Raw genomic sequence first — 23048 nt, forward strand, 5'->3', positions numbered from 1 at the left:
GGATTTTTTGTGATCATATCATCTGCATAACCCCTCTTCTGGAGTCTATATGTGATACAACAAATAAGCAACTGTATGTTATATATATCCTATTCTATGATTTCAGGAATATTTAAACTGTAATTTTGTAACTGCTATTTTGTAATAAAATTTGCTTGTTTTTTTTTTAAATACTTTGGTACTTTCGCTTCTTCACCAACTCACACCACTACCCGTACAACCCCTCCAAGGACACCCTTTTTCCAAATCATTACAATATGGGATAGGGTAGGAGTTCTCTGGGAATTCTTAGGTGATTTCTCTTCATCCATATCTTACTCAACAGGAAAAAGGGGTCTGGAGCGCTGAAGAGAAACCCGAGAAGAGGAGGATTTGGGATGCTCTGTGCAAAACCAAGGAAAGTATAACAGGTTTGTTATTTTTAACAAAAAATAAAACAAGACTTTAGTATCACTTTAGCAGTGCCCTTCACCGAAAAGTATCTTACACTGAAGACAAAGAGTACCGATGTACATTTGGTCATATAGATAGGTATGATGGTCTGGTGTACATAAACATTTGGCTGTATACTGCATTTCTATTTCGCAACAAGAACCCTGCAAAAAGCCGAAGAACTTGTCTTTGCACTGACACACTACTGGAAAATGCAGTAAACTAGGATAACCATAATGGGTACTTTTCTTCATGCATCAGTTATAGGTTATAGTGTACCTCAGCTACTCAAATCAACCCAACACAGCAATAAAAAATACAGCCTGGCATTGCTAACTCGAATTTGCTAGCTGCCTGTCTATCATGCTCATTCAATGGCTTCATTGCATTCCGAGTCACTGACAGGGAACAACCTAGAATAAGAGTAAAGAATTCACTGCCTGCAAGCTTGTCCTGGGTTAGTGACATTGTAAATATTGACATCAGTAGACAGCCATGTAACTAGCATTTCCAAAAGCTTAACAGCCTACACATTTCCATGACAGGTTGCTTTTAAAATTTCAAATCAGAAAATGCTTCGTACTTGTGGGAGTACAATGGTGAAAGTAGTTAAGTTCTAAACTGATGACTGTTTGCTTACTAAATCTTCCCCCCCCCCCCCCCCCCCATTATCGTTATCTCCAGCCTATTTGCAGTAACTTGCTGCCTACTCATCCATGCTATGGCATTAGCTGCATATCATTGCTCTGAAAAGCTTTCCATATGGTGAGAACAGTGGCCATGCTTGAGAAAGGTGTGCTGGCATGGCCATTTGTAGTCTCCACTAGGCAGTGGCGGCCCCTCTATAAAGGGCACTGCCCCCCCCATCCATGTGCCTGGCCCCCTGATCTACATATCAGGGCACCGAACCATGAATTCCAATGCAGCACGTGATTAGTCAAAGGCTCCATTAGGCTTCGAAAAATGGTGAACCTGGGGCATAGAGCACTGCCCACCCAGTTGTGTGACAATAGCCAATTCATTTCTGTTATTTTCGCACTAAAAGTTCCTCCCCGCCAATCAGGAGGCAGGTTCATTAAAAATACACTAGGCCGAAAGCCAATACCGAAAATTACCATTTAAAAAAAAATATTTTTATACAGGAGATGATCAGAGACTGCAGATGTGGCACAGGAGATCAATGCAGCCTCACCAGGTTTCTTTGAATGAAACCTACCAGGGCCAGTCATTTGCAGCTTGCCTGTGCCTCACCAGTGCCCATCATGCATCCAGCCTGCCTTAGTATGTCAGACAGGATCAGGACAGGGCAGTGTTAGCAAGGTAAATCCAAGAACAGTTCTCTATCTATGGAGAAAAGCTGTCAGCACACAGCGTTAAGGAGCAGCTTGTCAGTATGATCAGCGGGTGGAGCATTATCAGTGTGCAGCACCGCGGGGGTTAAGAGTGCAGGACTTGTTGTTTGACATGCTGTTAGAAACAGTGAGCCCACTCGGTGAAGTTTCACTTAGCGGGTTCACTGTTTCTAACAGCACGTCAAACAAGTCCTGTAGTCTGTTAATGCTCCACTCGCTGATCATACCGACAAGCTGCTCCTTAACGCCGTGTGCTGACAGCTTTACTCCATAGATAGAGCATTCTTTTGATTTCAGCCACCTCGACAAGGAGGGAAGGAGGGAGGGAGGGAAGGAGGGAAGGAGGGAGGGAGGGAAGGAGGGAGGGAGGGAGGGAGGGAAGGAGGGAGGGAAGCAAGGAAGGAAGGAAGCAAGGAAGGAAGGAAGGAAGGAAGGAAGGAAGGAAGGAAGGGTACTGGACTGGGGCTGGATGAGGACGCCCCAGAACTAAACGCCGGTACTGGGCGGCGCATCCCTAGAAAATATTGAAACCAACTTTTGAAGTTGCATTAACATATTAAAGCTTATGAAATTTTATTAATTGGGTTTAGATCTGTTGAACTTTGGGCTATAATAATTTTTTGCACAAAAAAAAATAAATAAAAATATTACTTAAATCCCCAGAAAAATTATATATTTTCTGAAAGCAGAGGCCCTGTAAAATACTGCAGGAATAAATAGTTGCAAAATGTTTATGTTACATGGCAATTGCACAACTGTTTATTAAAATGCAGACTTTCAGGAAAATATATAATACAATTAAATTAATTTTAGTACAAGCGCACACAATATACTACCAAAGTCTTAAAATCGCATGTGCCCGCGATATCACAAAAAACTATAGTAACTATAAATCTCCATAGATGACGCTAAAAGCTTTACAGCTAATTAGTTTAGAGCTAAACAGGAGCTCTAGTACTAGAATTATTGTTCTCAGTGTGACATTCGGGGCAATGTGTAACGTGTGGTTCATTTCCATGCGCACCCTGTGCACTTACATTTGCGCATGCGAGCAGGGCACCGTGGGTCACGACAATCTTTTTCTGTTTTTTAAATACATTTTATTGTAATTCCATTTTCACTTTTATATATTTAATTTTACTTGATGGTCATCATCGGGCAGGTGACAGGTACTTTTTTTTGGAGACATGTCCCCTTGGCTGTACTGACCAGGAAATGGTGGATTTGAAACCAGAAGTGAGGAAATCATCCTCACTTCCAGTTAGTTTACATGTTAGTGTTACATGAAAGTGAAGTATGGATATGCCTCGCTTTCACATGCCTCTTCCTCCAGAAGCCAGTGGTTGTAGTCCCGGGCTCCGGGTAAATGCGAGGGAGGTTGGAAGATCCCGCTGCTTGCTTTGTGAAAGTAACCGGCGGCTAGGGCCTCGCATCACTTTCAAGCCTGCTAAACAAATGGATCACAAGCTTATGGCTGTTAATGCAGCCATAAGCTTGAGATTAACAGTTCTCTGGACGTACAGTACATAGCAGGTCTAAAAGAGCTGAACTAATGAAGAAATGTTCAAGTGATTGTAAAGTCTTGTTTTTTGTTTTGTTTTTTCTAATAACATGTTATACTTACCTGCCCTGTGCAGTGGATTTTCACAAAGCAGCCCAGATCCTCCTCTTCTGTGCTCCTGGCCCGTCCCTCCTGTCTAGCGCCCCCACAGCAAGCAGCTTGCTATGGGGGCACCCAAGCCGAGCCACAGCTCCTTGTGTCCATTCAGACATAGAGCTATGTCCCGGCCCCATCCTGCCTCTCTCCTGATTGGCTGACCGACAGCAGCGGGAACCAAGGGTACCGCCGCTTTGTCTCAGTCAATCAGGAGGAAGAGTCGCAGACGGCCAAAACACTCATGGACATTGCTGGACAGAGAAGGGGTTCTGCTGCACACAGAAGGCTTTTTATCCTAATGCATAGAATGCGTCAAGATAAAAAAAAAAAAAAATCATCTGACTTTACAACCCCTTTTTGTGCATCTCATATCCACAGATCAGGAAACAAGCACCTTGCGACAACTGACACTGATTCACTCATTAATTGGTGTGTAGGAGCTTGGAAGTTTATTCATCCAAAATAACTGCCCAGCTGTGAGCAGTACAAAAATCACAGAATAAAAGATATTCACCTCCTTCCTCCTCTCCGTCTCCATTCTGATGCGTGCCGCTTGCTCCTGAGGATGCAGAAGGATAGAATTTCCAGCCAGAACCGAGTTATCCGTCACGTCTTCAGCTTCTAAAGGCAAAAGAGATCAAAGAGTGGCTTGTGACTGGTCTGTGAAATAATACATCAAACTGGAAGGAAGAGGCCAGAAATGCGGTCTCTCAGGTTCTTGGGGAAATAAAGTACAGAATACAAAAGGTGTGAGTATATCACAGCAAGCCAGACAGCTAACAGTCATTGTTAAAGTCAGTTTATATGAAAAGTTTTGCCCATTCCAAACCTTGATCCACTCGGTAACCATCTCTTGTATAGGAGGTTCACAACAAGCACAGATTATGTATGGGAAACCATGCTACAAGAACAGGGATATATATTATATATATATATATATATATATATATATAGATATATATATATATATATATATATATATCAAAGAGCATTAGGACGCCTGCCTTTACACACACAAGAACTTTAATGGCTTCCCAGTCTTAGTCTGTAGAGTTCAATATTGAGTTGGCCCACCCTTTGCAGCTATAACAGCTTCAACTCTTCTGGGAACGCTGTCCACAAGGTTTAGGAGTGTGTCTATGGCAGGGATATGCAATTAGCGGACCTCCAGCTGTTGCAAAACTACAAGTCCCATCATGCCTCTGCCTCTGGGTGTCATGCTTGTGGCTGTCAGAGTCTTGCTATGCCTCATGGGAATTGTAGTTCTGCAACAGCTGGAGGTCCGCTAATTGCATATCCCTGTCTATGGTAATGTCTGACCATTCTCCCAGAAGCGCATTTGTGAGATCAGGCACTGAAGTGGATGAGAAAGCCTGGCTAGCAGTATCTGCTCTAATTCATCCCAAAGGTGTTCTATTGGGTGGCGGTCAGGACTCTGTGCAGGTCAGACAAGTTATTCCACCTCAAACTCGCTCTTCCATGTCTTTATGGACCTTGCTTTGTGCACTGGTGCGCAGTCATGTTGGAACAGAAAGGTGCCATCCCCAAACTGTTCCCCAAAAAAATTAGAGCATTAAATTGACCAAAATGTCTTGGTATGCTGACGCCTTAAGAGTTCCCTTCACTGGAACTAAGGGGCCAAGCCCAACCCCTGAAAAACAACCCCACACCATAATCCCCCCTCCACCAAATCATTTGTACCAGTGCACAAAGCAAGGTCCATAAAGACATGAATATATGGAATGTGGCTGCAATGGATGAGTGACGGCATCCCTAATAAGTGGACATGGAGAAATTCCTCAAGGGGTGGGACTATAGCAGCATTGGCAGATTAAAGTCAAAGAGGTAGCAGGAATTGTAAAAATATAAAATTTCATTAATAACTGTACATATACAAAACATCAAGTGAAACTGGTGTATGACAACCATACATGACTACTGAAAAGATTATATACAGACACCAACGCGTTTACACATATATACAATCTCTCCAGCCATATCTCTCTCTCTCTAATATATCTCTCTAATATATCTCTCTCTAATATATCTCTCTCTAATATATCTCTCTCTAATATATCTCTCTCTAATATATCTCTCTCTAATATATCTCTCTCTAATATATCTCTCTCTAATATATCTCTCTCTAATATATCTCTCTCTAATATATCTCTCTCTCTCTATATCTATCTCTCTATATCTATCTCTCTATATCTATCTCTCTATATCTATCTCTCTATATCTATCTCTCTATATATATCTCTCTATATATATCTCTCAAGAGAATTTGAAGTGGCCAAAAATGGAGAGATAGGTTTTTTTCAACCTTGAAAATGGTAATGTGAAATATGGCTGCAATGGATGAGTGCCATCATCCCTAATAAATGGAAACAGAGATCCCTGATGGGGTGGGACTATAGCAGCACTGGTAGATAAAAGTCAGAGGTAGTAGGTCCAAACCCTTGAGGGATTTCGCCATTTCCATAGACATGGATGAGGGAGTTTGGGGTGGAGGAACTTGACTGGTCTGCACAGCAGGGTGGATTTAATTTAAATCAAGTAGTTTTAAATCCCTACCATACTTAAAAAGACTTGATTTAAATCAATTTTTAAAAGGAAACTGTCATCTCTGTCCTGCAGCGGCTCCTCCTCTGACGTGGCAGCAGCGAGTTGATACCCGCTGTCATGATGGTTCTGAAATTACAGGTGTTCTTTAAATTTAAGGACTCATTCTTACTGGTAGTTAAACTATTTAATATTTGCAAACAAAATGAAGGTTTCCTATTTAGAGTAACAACCTGTCAGGTTAGTAAAACAGCGATATCAGAAATGATTCAATCATACAGTTTGTAGTGTACATAGATTTGCAAAACAATGGGATAAAGGAAACTTTGTTTTCTCTTTTATGGTTACTGTGAAATTGTGTTAATGCATCAATGCAGTGCATGTTATCTCAGCTTGCAGAGTTTGGATTCATTGAATGAATTTACCCAAAATAATCAGATTTAAAAAAAAAAATAAAAAAATAAAAATAAAATCATTGATTTTTTTTATTATTTGCCCTACTGCAGAGACCTGACCTCCACCCAACAGAATACCTTTGGGATGAATTAGTGCAGAGACTGCATGGGGTGGGTGGGGGGAAGGATTACGTCACAATAGAGAAAAACAAAATTATGGGAGATTATGGGCGAACCCAAATACTAAAGTTGTGTAAATAGCTCCCTTTTTATTCAGGGACCATGGAGAAAATCACTGCACAGAAGGTGTGTGGGGATATAGATACTAGGTTTCCCTCTTCTGAGCCATAACGGTAATTGCTTAGCCAAGCTGGAGAACCAGCTCAACAACCAATGATAACCAATGATGTAGACAGGTATAGATATTACCTTTAGCATCAGGCTTGTTATCCTCCAGTTCCATGGCCTCGTGTGCTGCATTCTCAAATGGCAATGATCCAGACTCCAGAGTGTCACTCGCTGTCTCTGCATCGCTCTTAGCACTCCACTGGTCCTTCTGTGTTCTTATCCGGTTCAACAATCTCCTGAGCACCAGTCGAGACGGAGGTTCTCTGGCTTCTACAAAATATTGCAAATGCTGAAAACTAAATTCGGGAGATTCAACAGCTTTTCAAGAAAACAGCACTTACATTTTCAATGCACTAAATCTCAAGCTTTTACCAAGCAGATTAAATAAATCTCTCAGACATGAAGCATCTTATAAAGTGTATGTTTGAGTATATATTCAGGAGCAGGGGGTCCTCGAGGAAACCCACAATCCTGGACCTGCAACAACACCCTGCCAGTAAAAGTTTATGGCCTCACTACCAAAAAGTACTGGATCCCGGGGTCCAGCTCTCTAAAAAGAGAAGCATTCACAGGCAAAACCTTGTTTCTTTGGATACGAGGCCCGGGTACCATTCAATTTGGCCCGAAAAAGGACACTCTGAACGGATCCAGTCAGCCTGGCTTTGCAATAGATCCCAAGCAAGGATTGCTCCAGTGGAGCTCAGCACAGCACATCTTTACTCAGGACCAACACCTTAGACCAGACTTTCTCAACCTTTTCAACATGGAGGAAACCCTTGAAATAACCTCAGGGAACCCCTATTAAAAATGGCTATATCTACAACTCATGATACATTGGTGTAATGATCAGCGGCAGCGTACTCCTTACAGCTGTGGGTTTGAGGAAGAATTTCCCCCCTACAGATAGCTAAAAAGATCATTGGTGTCACTGGAAACTTATCAGAGAGGCAAAAATTGGTTATTTCTAAAGGAACCCATAGCAACCATTGGAGGAACCTTTGGGTTCCACGGAACCTTGGTTGAGAAACCATGCCTTAGACACTGGCGAAAAAACGGAGGTACTCCCACCAGTGGGCGGGGTTATATAGGGAGTGCACTTATTGTCTTAGGGATTGCCAGTGTCCATCACCTGAAGGTGGCCTATAACCCACATAGTAATTATGGCGGCTCTGTGTCCCCTGACGTATGAAAAGAAATTGAAATATTATATTTTATATATATATATATATATATATATATATATATATATATATATATATATATATATATATATATATATATATATATATATATATACACACATACATATACACACACACACACTACCACGTTTGGTCACTTTAAAATATATGCTTCAAGTACACAGACACCCGTTAATCAGCTAGTAATCTAGTGTGCCCATTCATTTCCGGTTTGAGCTGACAATGCTGCCTCCATTTCACTGAAATCTCAAGCACTGTTGTCAGCCCATCCCAGTTCTCTTCTTGACTACAAACCCCACCCCCCCCCCTCCCATAAGGTGTGTGGGAGGTGTTCTGTAACACTCAAAAAAAAAAAAAGCAGGGAAGGGCTAACAGCATTGGTCAAGATGTTAGCTTTACAGCATAGTGTATAGAAAGCTAGGAGTTTGCTGGATTTCTGGCAAATAGTTATTTTTTTCAGTACTTTTACAGGAATTACAGGAAAATGTGCATACATTGCAGAGATGTACTACATGTGTTTTATTAGTTTTGCCCAGACTTATATACTTTAAAATAGTTCTAAAGGCTCAAGCTTTTTGACCTTGGTACAATCTATGGAGCCGAGCTGCGGCTGTGTGTGAATGGACAGAGAGCAGCAAAATCGGGAGCTATCTTGCTTGTGTGCCCTCAAAGCAAGCGGTTTGCTCTAGTGGAATTCGGCAGGAGGGAGGGGCCAGGAGCGCTGGTGGGGGACCCCAGAAGAAGATCAGGGCTGCTCTGTGCAAAACCACTGCACAGAGCTGGTAAGCAGAACAGGTTTGTTATTTTTTTTTTAAACTAGCCTTTCATATCACTTTAAAGCGGTAGCATGTCAAAATGTGCTTGTATGCATCACATACTAGCACATTACGTTAAACTTACTTAGCCCTTCTGGCACCAAGATTTCAATGCTGCCGGCACTCCCATCTTCACCCGTCTTCCTTCTGGGTTTGAGGACTGCGGCTGTGCGACTGGCCAGAGCCGCAGTGACGTCACTCCAGTGCATGCGTGCTGGAGCCGCAGTTTACAGCACAGGGCTCTGAAGGAATGGGCCTCGGTGGCTGTTCCTTCAGAGTGCATGCACCAGTGATGTCACTGACTGTATGTACAGTAAATATCTTCTAAACGGCGCACGTTAAGGAGATATTTACAGTACCTATAGGTAAGCCTCATCATAGTCTTACCTATAGGTAAAAGTCAGAAATGGGAGTTTAGTCCCACTTTAAGGGACAAAAAAAAAAAAAGTCCTCAAGTACTACAAAATGAACAGTAAATAACACTTTGAAAACTGGATTTATGTTAGTATTGGATACAACTATTTGGAGTAACAGCTTTCCATACTGGATATAAAAACGAAACAGATTGATGACAAGGCCTCAAATTACATTTTTAGTACATCATATTACAAAGCATTTATTAAATTCCAACACAGGACTTATGTGGCACATTTTCAAGCTGTCAAAAATCTAATCTTTGACAACTCAATACAAATTTTTTTTTTTTTTTTTTTTTTTTTTTTTTTAACATAAATCACACTGATAAATGAGAAAATAAAAACACGCACGCACGCACGCACTACCTGTAGGGAAAAATTAATTTTTTTTTTAGCTTTTCCCGAAATCTGTACTTTGTATTTCAGTTCTTCTCATGCATACCAGGACCAGCAGTCTTAATCACCGTCTGTGGGTAGGTTCAGAAAGGTCTAATATCCATCAAGTAGAACAGTCACTTGTAGGTTTGCCGTGCAAGCAGAACTACCCAGAAGACCTAAATCTCCTTGGAGGAGTTTTTTCCAGGACATTTCAAGGAATGCAATGGTGACTTACAGGGTTTCGGTTTTATACTTTATGGTGACAGTGTCACTATATTCTAGTTACATAGGCATGCCAGCCCTGTAATATACATTGTTCTTTTGTTGAAAATGTCAGGACAATCAAGCTTGGCACTCAGAAGCTCTCACTGGTTCCTTTGACTGACCTCCACATCACTGCTGTGTCTTATAGGGGTAGTGGAAGTCATCAGACTGACACTGCTGAATCCTCAGTTTTCCAGCAGTGTTTTGCAGGGATAGCTTAACTGGATAACTTTAGCATAGCAACAGTGTTGCTTTATGAAGCTGCTATCTCCGATCTTTCTAAAGAACGCCATTTCCCTGGCTTAGAAATACAAATCCCACTCACCAAGATCAATTATGCAGTTAAGATATGATGAAAAGATGGCTGAAGCACTTTGTTGCATTATATCAGGCATTTAAAATGACTGAAGTCTGAGGATCAGCATGAAAGTCAGGTAACTAGCATTTTCAGATTGTGACGTTAGCAATGGCAGTGTACCCGATTTTCTTGGAGCTAGTTTTCCTGTAAGCACTCTTGGGTCTCATTCACACTTGCGGTGTCAAAGCTGGGCTTATATGCATATACAGTGACCACAGGCAATACATAATGATTTTTCAATGGTGCCATTAAAACTGAGCATTTACCATACGTTTGTCTTTAAAACAGAATTCTGTGCAGTATCCAATTAAAAATGGTACACATATCTAAACATGACTAAACGCATGTAAACAAGACTAATTTGGCTTTCAAGCAGGAACATCTAAAAATGCAGAAAAAGTTATTTCAGAAGCAAAAACGTTGTTCATATTTCCTCATCACTTCTGTGAATTGTCAATGTGGCCCTTTGCTTCAGCCATCAGCACCAAATATAAACCTTAAAAAAGGTAGTGGTTGCTGTTGCTTTTAAAGGGCTTTGTACAGTTTAAAATAAATAAAGTGTAATTCTATTCCCTGCGTCATTTGCTCGTCTTACCTTGTAATGATGGGCTTACATGTTGTGGCTGCAGTTTGTAGTCCTATTGCCGATTAAATACCTAACGTGTCCCTATTCACCAAAAAGGGACAAGCAAGCTTCTTGCTCCATCCCACACAGCCGGTGTAGAGGTAGCGGGATTTGAAATCCCAGCTACCACTCTTCTTTCTGTAGAGTTTCCAGGACAGAGCAATGGGCGATGAAATCTCACCCCCAATGGAGGCAAGTGCAGCAGTGAGGGTACATGGTGTTCACCCTTTCACATTTTTTTTTTTTTTTTGTGAAAAGGTGAACTTTAAGAAGAACTCCATGAAAAAAGGATATTCTCCCTGCATGGGTTATCTGCTCATTTTGTCTAGGGGCACAAGGAAAAGCTGTACTTACCCAGTCCTTTGCCCCTCTGGAAAACTCCCCCACATCCAGAGGTGGACTCTTCTTGCCGTCATCACGTCCAGAGACAGTCTATGAGCATTATGATATCAGGAACAGTCTATTCACTAGACCGCTTGCATGGGGGGGGGGGGGTCAGGCGTTGCGGGAACCAGTCCTGCGGTCAGTGGATCAGCATCAGCGGATTAGGCAAATATAAATAGGTGATGGGGGGGGGGGGGGGGGTCCAGAGGTAGAGATAGTCAGTGTGGAACATACTCCAGAGAGAAGTATTGGGGGAATTAGTGGTAGGTTGACCAAAGCACATAAACCCAAAGTATAGTATAGTAGTAAGTCCTAGTTACAATCTCAGAGCACCCAATAAGAGGATAATATTTGACTGGTCTAAACTATGTGGCATGTTCACCAATGCCAGGAGCCTGGCGGGCAGGACGGGTGAACTAGAGATACTGTTGTACGAGGAGGATTTGGATTTTGTGGGAATTTTAGAGACCTTTTCAACAGCTCTCATAATTGGCTGACAAACATTCAAAGATATACCCTTTACCGCAAGGATAGAGGGTAAAAAAGGGGGAGGGGTATGCCTATATAAAGAATAATGTACAAGTGAACGTGAGAGATGACATCACTAAGGGAGCTAGGGAGGAGGTGGAATCCTTATGGGTAGAGCTCCAAAGGGATGAAGCCAAGGGGAAAATAATACTGGGAGTATGCTATAGGCCCCCTAACCTGAGGAAGGGGAGACTGATCTGCTATCACAATTTGGATTAGCAGCAAGGATGGGAAGTGTTATCATAATGGGGGGATTTCAACTATCCAGACATGGACTGGGCGGAGGGAACCCTGCATTAATCTAAGGCTCACCAGTTCCTAAATGTCTTGCAGGACATTTTTATGGGTCAGACGGTAGACGCACCAACTAGAAATAAAGCGTTACTGGATCTACTGATTACTAACAATACAGACCTGATCACAGATGTGGAAATACGGGGCAATTTAGGTAAAAGTGATCACAGATCAATTGGCTTCAGTATAAAAATCACACAAATAGGAAACATAAGGGGAATACAAAGACACTGAATTTTAAAACAGCCAACTTCCCTAAACTATGAGCCTTGCTAGAAGGCATGAATTGGGATAAAATCTTAGGAACAAAGAACACAGGGGAGAGATGGGTTTGCTTTAAGAGCATATTAAATAAGGGCATTAGCCAATGCATCCCATTGGATAATAAATTTAAAAGCTATCAAAAGTCCTGGGTGGCTTAACTTCAATGTAAAAATGCATATAAAAGCAGAGGAGGAGGCCTTCAAAAAAATACAAGGCTGAGGGATCATCCTCAGCATTCAGACTTTATAAAGAATGCAACAAGAAATGTAAGGGTGCAATAAGGACAGCTAAGACAGAACAAGACAGACGCATAGCGTAGGAGAACAAAAAAAAATCCCAAGAAATTCTTTATGTATGTAAACCGTAAAAAAGGGAGGACAGACCATATTGGCCCCATAAAGAATGAGGAAGGACATCTGGTTACAAACGGATGGCAAAGGTATTGAATTTATTCTTCTCAGTCTTCACATGGGAATTGGGGGGGCTTCAGTAACCAAAATTGCAGTGTTTATCCTCATGACACATAACAGGAAAAATCTCCATGGTTAACAGAGGACAGAATTGAAATTAGACTTGGGAAACTTAACAACATTAATAAATCACGGGGACCAGATGGCTTGCACCCGAGGGTACTTAGGGAACTTAGTCAAGTAATTGCCAGACCATCGTTCCTAATTTTTACTAACAGTCTGACTGGAATGATACCAGTTGATTGGAAAAATGCCAATGTAGCACCGATATTTAAAAAGGGCCCAAAATACATCCCTGGGAATTACAGACCAGTTAGCTCAACATCAATAGTATGTAAACTCTTGGAGGGGATGATAAGGGACTATTTACAAGATTTTAGTAATGAGAACAGTATCATTAGCAGTACTCAGCATGGATTCATAAAGAATCATTCTTGCTAAACCAATCCATTAATCTTCTATGAGGAGGTGAGTTGCCCTCTAGATGAAGGAAGGCCCTTGGACGTGGTATATCTGGATTTTGCAAAAGCATTTGACACAGTTCCCCATAACCATTTACTGTACAAAAAAAAGGGCGAGTACATGGATTGAAAACTGGCCACAAGGGCGAGATCAGAGGGTGGTGATAAATGGGGAGTATTCAGAATGGTCAGGGGTGGGTAGTGGGGTCCCCCAGAGTTCTGTGCTGGGACCAATCCTACTTAATTTGTTCATAAACGAACTGGAGGATGGGGTAAACAGTTCAATCTCTATATTTGCGGATGATACTAAGATAAGCAGGGCTATAACTTCTCCGCAGGATGTGGAAACCTTGCAAAAAGATCTGAACAAATTAATGGGGTGGGCACCTACATGGCAAATGAGGTTCAATGTAGAAAAATGTAAAAATGCATTTGGGTGGCAAAAATATGAATGCAATCTATATACTGGGGGGGGACCTTTGGGGGAATCTAGGATGAAAAAGGACCTGGGGGTCCTAGCAGATGATAGGCTCAGCAATGGCATGCAATGCCAAGCTGCTGCTAACAAAGCAAACAGAATATTGGCATGTATTAAAAAGGGGATCAACTCCAGAGATAAAACGATAATTCTCCCGATCTACAAGACTCTGGTCTGGCTGCACCTGGAGTATGCTGTCCAGTTCTGGGCACCAGTCCTCAGGAAGGATGTACTGGAAATGGAGCGAGTACAAAGAAGGGCAACAAAGCTAATAAAGGGTCTGGAGGACATTAGTTATGAGGAAAGGTTGCGAGCACTGAACTTATTCTCTCTGTAGAAGAGATGCTTGAGAGGGGATATGATTTCAATATACAAATACCATACTGGTGACTCCACAATAGGGATAAATCTTTCGCATAAGGGAGTTTAACAAGACTCGTGGCCAGTCATTCGAATTAGAAGAAAAGAGGTTTAATCTTGGGGGCGTGGCCTGACCTTGCATGGCGTAGGAAGCATCTTCCCGGTGAGTGATCCTGCATACCAGCTAATCCTGTAACTCTGCAGAGTGATTTCACCACCACAAAGGCTCGGAAGCCACCCGATATCCCTCATCATCATGTTGTCGCCCCCCCCCCCAAAAAAAAAATTGGCAGCGGCAAAGCTAGCTCAATACCGCCGACAGGATGGGGAGGAGGGAGAGGAAGATGGCGGCGGCGCTGAGAAGGAGGGAGGAGAGCTGGGGACAGGAGACACAGACAGACTGCTAGAGGCATTTACACTATACCGTACCTCCCTCACTGCTCAGATTGAGGAAGTTAAAATGGATCTCTCTCTAAGACAAGATTTTCAGAAACCCGGCGATCAGGTCAGGGAGACTGAGACCCGCATCAGACCAAAAGGCTAATTAACCAGCTCCTTTCCAAACAAGATGACATGGAGAACCGTTTAAGGAGGAGGTGCAACATCCATCTCATCGGTCTCTCAGACGTGGCAGAAGGTAAGGATCCGACAACTTTCCTGGAACAGCTGCTGATAAATACCTATGGGCAAGATGCCTTCTCCCCCATGATGGCAGTAGAGAGCACACCGCATGCCTCCAACTCCAATACACAAAAGGCGCGACAAAAGCTTTTCTTTACCAAACAAACTATTTGAACTTGGGGAAAAAGCAGGTAAGCTTCTAGCATACTTAGTACATAGTGATGACAGACCCTCAGTGGTCATCACCTTACATGGACAGGGGGACCAACAGATCACAGATCCACAAACTGTAACCTCTATGTTTAGAGAATTCTTTTCAAACTTTTACCAGACGATGGCGACAGACTCCACAGACTCGAGAACAATGTTCCTCCATAGTATCACCCTCCCCCAATTGACAAGTGACCAAATCAACCTCCTTGAGGCACCCCTGATCACAGATAAGAACCACTGCAATAGCTAGCTTTGCCAGATCCAAATCTCTGGGCTCGGACGGTCTCCCTATCGAGTTTTACTCTCAGTTTAGTGAGCTACTCATCCCAAAACTACTTGCTCTTTACAATCACTTTTTTGAGACTTTTATCCTGACCCCCTCTATGAGAGAGGCAACGATAGTCCTGATCCCCAAACCGGGAAAAGACCCGGGCTATCCAGAATCCTATGGTCCCATTTCTCTGTTATAAGTAGACATAAAAATCCTCGCCAAGGAACTTTGAGACTGATCCAAGTTATTCTTTCCCTAATACATAACGACCAGGCAGGTTTAAAGCCAGGCTATAACACGTCCTTTAATTTATGTAAGCTATACATTAATTTGCAAGCCACACATGAAGAAGTTGGATCCCGGGTGGTAGTCACCTTAGAAACGGCAAAAGCATTTGATTCCGTAGAGTGGGACTATCTCCAGAGTTGCTTGGAGGGATATGGCTTCGGACCAAAGTTTATTAAATGGTTCCAATTGCTATACCAGGAACCCACGGTCAAGGTGGTAGCAAATGGTTGGCCCTCCCAGCAATTTGACCTGCCCCCATCACCACTTTTATAAGCATTGGCCGCAGAACCTCTGGCCATCGCCATCTGAGCTAACCTAGAGATCAAGGGATTGAGTTCAGGTACTCTGACTGAAAAAAATATGTATGTATGCAGATGACCCACTATTATATCTGGCTGACTTGGGACTCTCTCTACGTACAGCACTACAAACCATTGAATTTTTTGGGAATTTTCTTTGGTTTAAAGATTAATTGGGAGAAATCACACATTACCAATACACAGTTTCCCACCGATGGAGTCTCAGGCAAACCTACAGCTGCAAAGAGTCAGCACCATTAAATACCTGGGGATACACATTTACCGATCACTGGCAGACTACGCTCACTTAAACATAGAACCCCTAATCTCCCAAGTAAAATCTAAAATTAGAATCTGAGCCGTTTACCACTGAGGATATGGGGCAGGGTAAATCTAATTAAAATGATTCTCCTCCGCATGCATAGTGCAGCGAATTTATGCCCCACTAGCCGCTGGGAACCATGACTTTGTGGATGAGCGTTGGATCTGGGCTTTGCTGCCTGTTTTTTATACCAACCTGCAGGGGCACGCAACTTGGCCCCATTTTCATCCTCCTTTGCGGTGGTGGGCCCGGGACCACTGTTTGATCCAGCAACTAAAACTGTTCCTCATCTTCGTTCTAGATGTGCAGTTACTGTTTTTCCCAGCTGACAGTTCGGAGTTGTTAAGGGATAATGCCTACACAAGTTGGGGTGGGTGTAAGGCGGGGAGGGGGGTGAGGGTTGTTCAACAGTTGATTTTGCAATGTTTGAATGTGCATATGGTGCCTCAGGAAATGCCTATGGGAAAATGTTCAGGTGCTGTGGGGGTACTTTATGTGGTGCAGCATGTGCCTCGGCCCTACTATATAATATATTTCCAATTAGCCCATAAGATGCAGCGAGGTTCAGCCTCACTGAACTCTGGAGTTCACCGCCACCGAAGTTATGGAAGGACAGTTAGTTTACAACTGTCGGGGGATGAGGCCCGCACATGTGGGGGTAGGTGTAGGGTGGGGAGGGGAACGTTATATTGTTATTTTCTCAACGTCTCAGTGCACATGTATTATCGCAGAAGGGGACCACGACAATAGGTATGTCTACTCGATGGGTATCACATGTATGGTACGATCTATGCCAGTGTCTGATGTTACTCAAGTTCTGGATACTCCATGCGGCCTTACTAGATGATCCGTGGTGTTATCTTTCACAAGACATGCTATGACAACTATAAAATTCCTGACATGGAATGTGAGGGGCCTGTGTGAGAAGGTTAAACGCTCGGCAGCCCTCTCATTCCTAAAGCAGCAGAGGGCGGATGTGGTGGCATTGGTGGAGACCCATATAGAAGGGAGGCTGCAGATGGCCCTCCGACGCCCGTGGGTGGGGTGGGCATACCATTCCACGCACACTACCCACGCCAGAGGTGTCTCAATATTAATTGCTAAATCTGTGCACTTTCAGCTATGTGAAGTAATTACTGACCCTCAGGGCCGATATGTATTTCTTCATGCCAAATTATATGGCGAGCAATTTCTCCTCATGGCCTTTTACATACCTCCGCCATTCAGTATGACTGTGATCATCGAGGGACTCGCCCTTATGACCCGACATCCCACAATACCAGTGATCTGGATGGGAGACTTCAATACCACCCTGCGGCCGGCATTAGATAGACTCCAGACTACACAGGGGACGGACGCGGCTAACGGAGACAAAATTTTCAAAACTGATCTCCACTGTCCACTTAATAGACACTTGGCGCTACAAATTTCCCCTCGCAAAAGCCTATTCCTGCTTCTCACCTTCCCACAACTCCATGTCCCGCATTGACTTTATTCTTGTATCGAGCACCCTAACGCCACGAATATTAGAAACAGCCTTTTGCCCAAGACTACTATCTGACCACAGCCCATACTGGACCTCACTGAGCATCCCCGTGGGTAAACCCCATAAGCCCTGGCGCCTAAACCCATTTTGGTTGTCCCTGTTACCGGATGATGACGAGCTCCCGAACCTATGGAAACAATACTTTGCGGACAACGACCAAACTGCCTCTATTGCGGCAATTTGGGACTCATTCAAACTATACGCGCGTGCGACCCTTACCTCCCACATAAATGTAATTAAGACAAAATCCGCAGATATCTTTGACAGGGCGCTAGCAGAACTAAGCTCCACGGAACGGGAGTATGCCATTAATCCTACCCCAGAGATAGCAGCTCGGCTCAAGCTGCAATCCAGAGTGGCAACTCAACTTCAGTTTACAAAGGCCAGACAAAAACTGTTTTTCACGAAGCAGAAATTCTTTGAGCATGGAGAAAAGGCAGGAAAGCTGTTGGCTTACCTGGTACATAGTGAGGATAGACCCCCAGTGGTCATCACGCTACATGGACCAGAGGGCCATCAGATAACAGATCCTCAAAGAGTAACTGCTAGATTTAGAGACTTCTTTGCAGATTTATACAAGACCATGACTACAGACCCAACGGACCAGAGAACGGCCTTCTTACGTAGCATTACCCTCCCTCAACTGACAACAGACCAGTTTGACCTTCTTGAGGCACCCCTCACTACAGACGAAATAGCCACAGCTATAGCCAGTTTTGCCAGATCCAAATCCCCTGGTTCAGGCGGTCTCCCAATCGAGTTTTATTCTCAGTACAGTGAACTTCTTACCCCGAAACTGCTCACGCTATACAACCACCTGTTTGAAACCTTTTCCTTACCACCATCCATGAGAGAGGCAGTAATAGTACTCATTCCCAAACCAGGGAAAGACCCGGGATATCCGGAATCATATCGTCCAATCTCCCTACTCCAGGTAGACATAAAAGTTCTCGCCAAGGTACTATCCCTGAGATTGAACAAAGTTATCCTTTCTTTAATACATGTCGACCAGGCGGGATTTATGCCGGGTCGCAACACATCCTTTAACCTACGCAAATTGTTCATCAACTTACAGGCTACACACATGGAGGCAGGATCTAGGGTGGTGGTGACTTTAGACACGGTGAAAGCCTTTGACTCAGTGGAATGGGAGTACTTATGGAAATGTCTGGAGGGGTATGGCTTCGGCCCTAAATTCATCAAATGGGTACAACTGATGTATCAGTCGCCCACAGCCAGGGTAATGGCGAACGGATGGCCCTGCGAGCAGTTTGACCTCACCAGGGGCACAAGGCAGGGCTGCCCTCTCTCGCCGTTGTTATACACCCTGGCTGCTGAGCCGCTAGCCATATCCATCCGGAATAATCCAGAAATCAAGGGACTATGCTCAGGTAACCTGATTGAAAAAATTAGTATGTACGCGGATGACACCCTTTTATACCTGGCAGATCCGGGTTCCTCTTTGCGGGTGGCACTACTTACAATCGAACAATTTGGGACCTTCTCTGGTTTAAAAATGAATTGGGAAAAATCGCAAATATTACCAATAGACAGTTTCCCACCAACCGAGTCACAGGCCAGTCTACCACTTCAGAGAGTTAGTACCATCAAATATCTTGGGATCCATGTATCCAGAATGTCGACAGACTTTGTACATCTCAATATTGAACCCCTTACGTCCTATGTAAAAACTAAGCTGAGGACCTGGGCTCGCTTGCCACTGGGGGTATGGGGCAGAATAAACTTAATTAAAATGGTTCTACTTCCCAAAGTATTATATGTTATGTGGCACTCCCCAACATACTTACCTTTGAAATACTTCAAGACTCTAGAAGCCCTCCTCAAACCTTTCGTATGGGGTCCTAACAGACACAAACTGGCATGGCAGACGCTAAAAAAACCCACCTGACCTGGGAGGTATGGCACTACCAGATTTCAACCTATACTATTTTTCGTCCCAATTATCACAACTATACCACATTGACAAGACAGGGAGCGGTTCCTCCAGCTGATGTGCCCCAAGTGGGCCAGATGCACTAAAGACCCTATTTATGCAATAACAATAAACACCGGAAATACTGATTTGAGGACTGGTGAGCTGGCCCTGCTGCGTCAATACAGACGCATATGGGACATTGCCTCCGCTAAACTAGAGATTCCCCAATATAACGACTTCACCCCATTATGGCACAACAAGGTCCTACCTGAATTCTTGCAAATTCCTGATGTAGATTGCTGGTCCACCTATGGAATCTTCTATCTCCATCATTTACTTAACAATGGGACTCTAAAAACCTTCCACACACTCCAAGAGGAGTACAATCTTCCCAATCATATGTTCTTTAGATATCTGCAAGTCAAGCATGCAATCCGCACTCAATTCCCATTGTCCCCCCCTAAGCCCACTTCAAATGTTGCTATGGCAATCATCAAAAACACGGATCCTCAAAAACTAATTTCAGCCTTCTACAATCTACTCTCCACCCCAGTAGCAACTAAAATAGCTTATGGACTTAAACCTCGCTGGGAAAGGGCGGTGGGACCTATCGAGGACGGAGAATGGGAGGAAGCACTGGAATTCTGTAAGACAGTTTCCCCAAAACTGTCGGACAGGCTGACCCAAATTTACATACTCCATCAAGCGTACCTTACCCCCCTCAGGGTTGCCAGGTACAGAGGCTCCCAGTCCACTTTGTGCCAAATGTGTGGAAGGGAGACAGGAACATTCATTCACTTACTGTGGTCATGCCCCAAAGTACAGGGACTATGGACACAGATAGTAAGATTCCTCCATGAAAAAATGGGCTCTCCAGCCACGCTGGACCCAAAAATGTGCCTTTTAGGACTCTTGCCAGACTCGACCGACAGGTACATGAAGACATTTCTACACGAGACGTTATTCACAGCACGAAAGACAATAGCTCGGAAATGGATGAGGACTTATCTCCCGAGCATTGCAGAATGGAAAGTAGAAATAAACAACACCCTCCCCTACAAAAAATTTATATACACCAATAGGGGATGTCCTGAGAAATACTACAAAATCTGGGACAGGTGGCTGCAGGAGTCTAGCACTTGTTCATAGCCGGTTTATGCATAATACATAGTAATGTAAATGACAAGTAGATCCTTCGGCCCCTGGGTAGTGAAGTAACCCAAACCACTGACACAAGGTACCTTTTTGCTTTATTTATTTCATGCATAAAACGTGATGTGACATTGAAGATTTGAGATGGTTATACAATTGTTATTTGAGGATCTGTACGATATGTAGCATTTTTGTAAATGTAATCTGTAACATGTATGCACTGTAAATCGCAATAAACCTGGTTGATTTAAAAAAAAATGATTCTCCTCCCCAAAATATTATATGTAATATGGCACATCCCAATATACCTACAACTCAAGTACTTTAAATCCCTTGGGGCTCTCCTCAAAACCTTCATATGGGGAACCAGACATTAATTGGCCTGGCAAGTGCTCAAAAAACCCACCGATCTGGGAGGCACTGCGTCATCAGATTTCAATCTCTACTATATAGCATCCCAACTGTCCCAATTTTATCACTTAGATAGAAACAGAGAGATTCCCCCAGTTAATATTAGGGGTGCACCGAATGGGTTTTTTGGTGCCGAAACCGATACCGAAAATGAAAAATACACTAGGCCGAAAACCGAAACAGCACCGATACCGAAAATGACTGTTTTTAAAAAATATTTTCATACAGCAGATGGTCAGACTGGGGACATGATACAGGAGCTGGTCAGAGACTGCAGACATGATACAGGAGCTGGTCAGAGACTGCAGACATGATACAGGAGCTGGTCAGAGACTGCAGGCATGGTACAGGAGATGGTCAGAGACTGCAGGCATGGTACAGGAGATGGTCAGAGACTGCAGGCATGGTACAGGAGATGGTCAGAGACTGCAGGCATGGTACAGGAGATGGTCAGAGACTGCAGACATGGTACAGGAGATGGTCAGAGACTGCAGACATGGTACAGGAGATGGTCAGAGACTGCAGACATGGTACAGGAGATGGTCAGAGACTGCAGACATGGTACAGGAGATGGTCAGAGACTGCAGACATGGTACAGGAGATGGTCAGAGACTGCAGACATGGTACAGGAGATGGTCAGAGACTGCAGACATGGTACAGGAGATGGTCAGAGACTGCAGACATGGTACAGGAGATGGTCAGAGACTGCAGGCATAATACAGGAGATGATCAGAGACTGCAGGCATGGTACAGGAGATCAAAGCAGCCTCACCAGTTCCCCCTCAGATGCAGCCTGCCTGATAAAAATACATGCACAGTGTTTTCCATGTATTCCAATGGCTCTAGTTCACACCATGCAGTCAGTTTCCGGTGTGGAAACTGACTGCATGGTGTGAACCAGAGCCATTGGAATACATGGAAAACACTGTGCATGCATTTTGTGCAAAAAAAAAAAAAAAAAAAAAAAAAAAAAAGCACACGGAACTGCATCTGGTGTGAACTGGTCCCAAGCAAGCTACCTGGTTCCATTCCAACAGACTTCTATTGGGAATGCTCATATCGTTACCTCTACTAGCAATAACTTAACCCTTCCCCATTCTATCACATGGCGATAAAAAACTAGCTGGGTCAAAATCAAGATTATTATTATTTTTTATATGGTCAATAAAGTGAGTACAGCCTTTGTCCTGTGACCTGGTTTATATAGCATGGCTCCATTCACACTAGTGGCCAGAGGTAGATAGTCTCAGAGGCAAACAAATGACTTTTGGATGCAGCAGCACTTGGCACAAAAAACTTGATTGATTTAGCTGCGGACAAAACTCTGCGATGCTTGCCCTGGGCACACTCTTTCCCCCCCTTATGCAGTGTCTAAATGCAGCCTTACCTATGCCCAGATCTGTGCGGTGATCTCCGTGTGTCACGGAGCTGTGCATTGAATTTCCCGGGCGGCTGCAGTAACAATGTCCCGCCTCCTGTAATCACGTCACGCTGATTCAATGTCCCGCCATTGGATCAGTGTACCGTCTGTCACAGGAGGCGGGACATTGTTACTGCAGCCGCCCGGGAAATTCAATGCACAGCTCCGTGACGCACGGAGATCACCGCACTGTCGGGGGCGGGAGGAAAGGAGGAGGGAGGGAGGACGGAGGACAGAGGACTGGGGACAAGCCAGGAAAACACCCGTGCAATGGGCGGCACCAGGGGGTGGAGCCCCGCACAGGCCCCGCCCCCATTTTCGGCCCCATTATCGGCAAGATTTTCCTTTCGGCATTTTGCCGAAAACACCATTTTCGGCCGATATGTTTCGGCGGCCGAAATTTCGGTGCATCCCTAGTTAATATATCCCAAGTGGGCCAGATATACCAAAGAATCTATGCAATCACGATAGGATCCAACAACACAGGATAAAGAAGCGATAAGAAAACTCTGCTATACCACTATAG

General features: G+C 43.7%; 1 protein-coding gene across 1 annotated transcript in view; it reads right to left on the reverse strand.

Annotated features, from left to right (window-relative positions):
- Positions 1 to 23048, reverse strand: part of CEP295 (centrosomal protein 295) — a 150450-nt gene that overhangs the window by 86624 nt on the left and 40778 nt on the right. The window contains 2 exon segments of the mRNA XM_077484983.1: positions 3956 to 4062; positions 6828 to 7016. Coding sequence (XP_077341109.1) covers positions 3956 to 4062; positions 6828 to 7016 — 296 coding nt within the window.

Source organism: Lithobates pipiens, unplaced genomic scaffold (assembly GCF_037356315.1).
Source record: "Lithobates pipiens isolate NorthernLeopardFrog02 unplaced genomic scaffold, aLitPip1_a1.2 Scaffold_17, whole genome shotgun sequence".
NCBI classification, from domain to species: domain Eukaryota; kingdom Metazoa; phylum Chordata; class Amphibia; order Anura; family Ranidae; genus Lithobates; species Lithobates pipiens.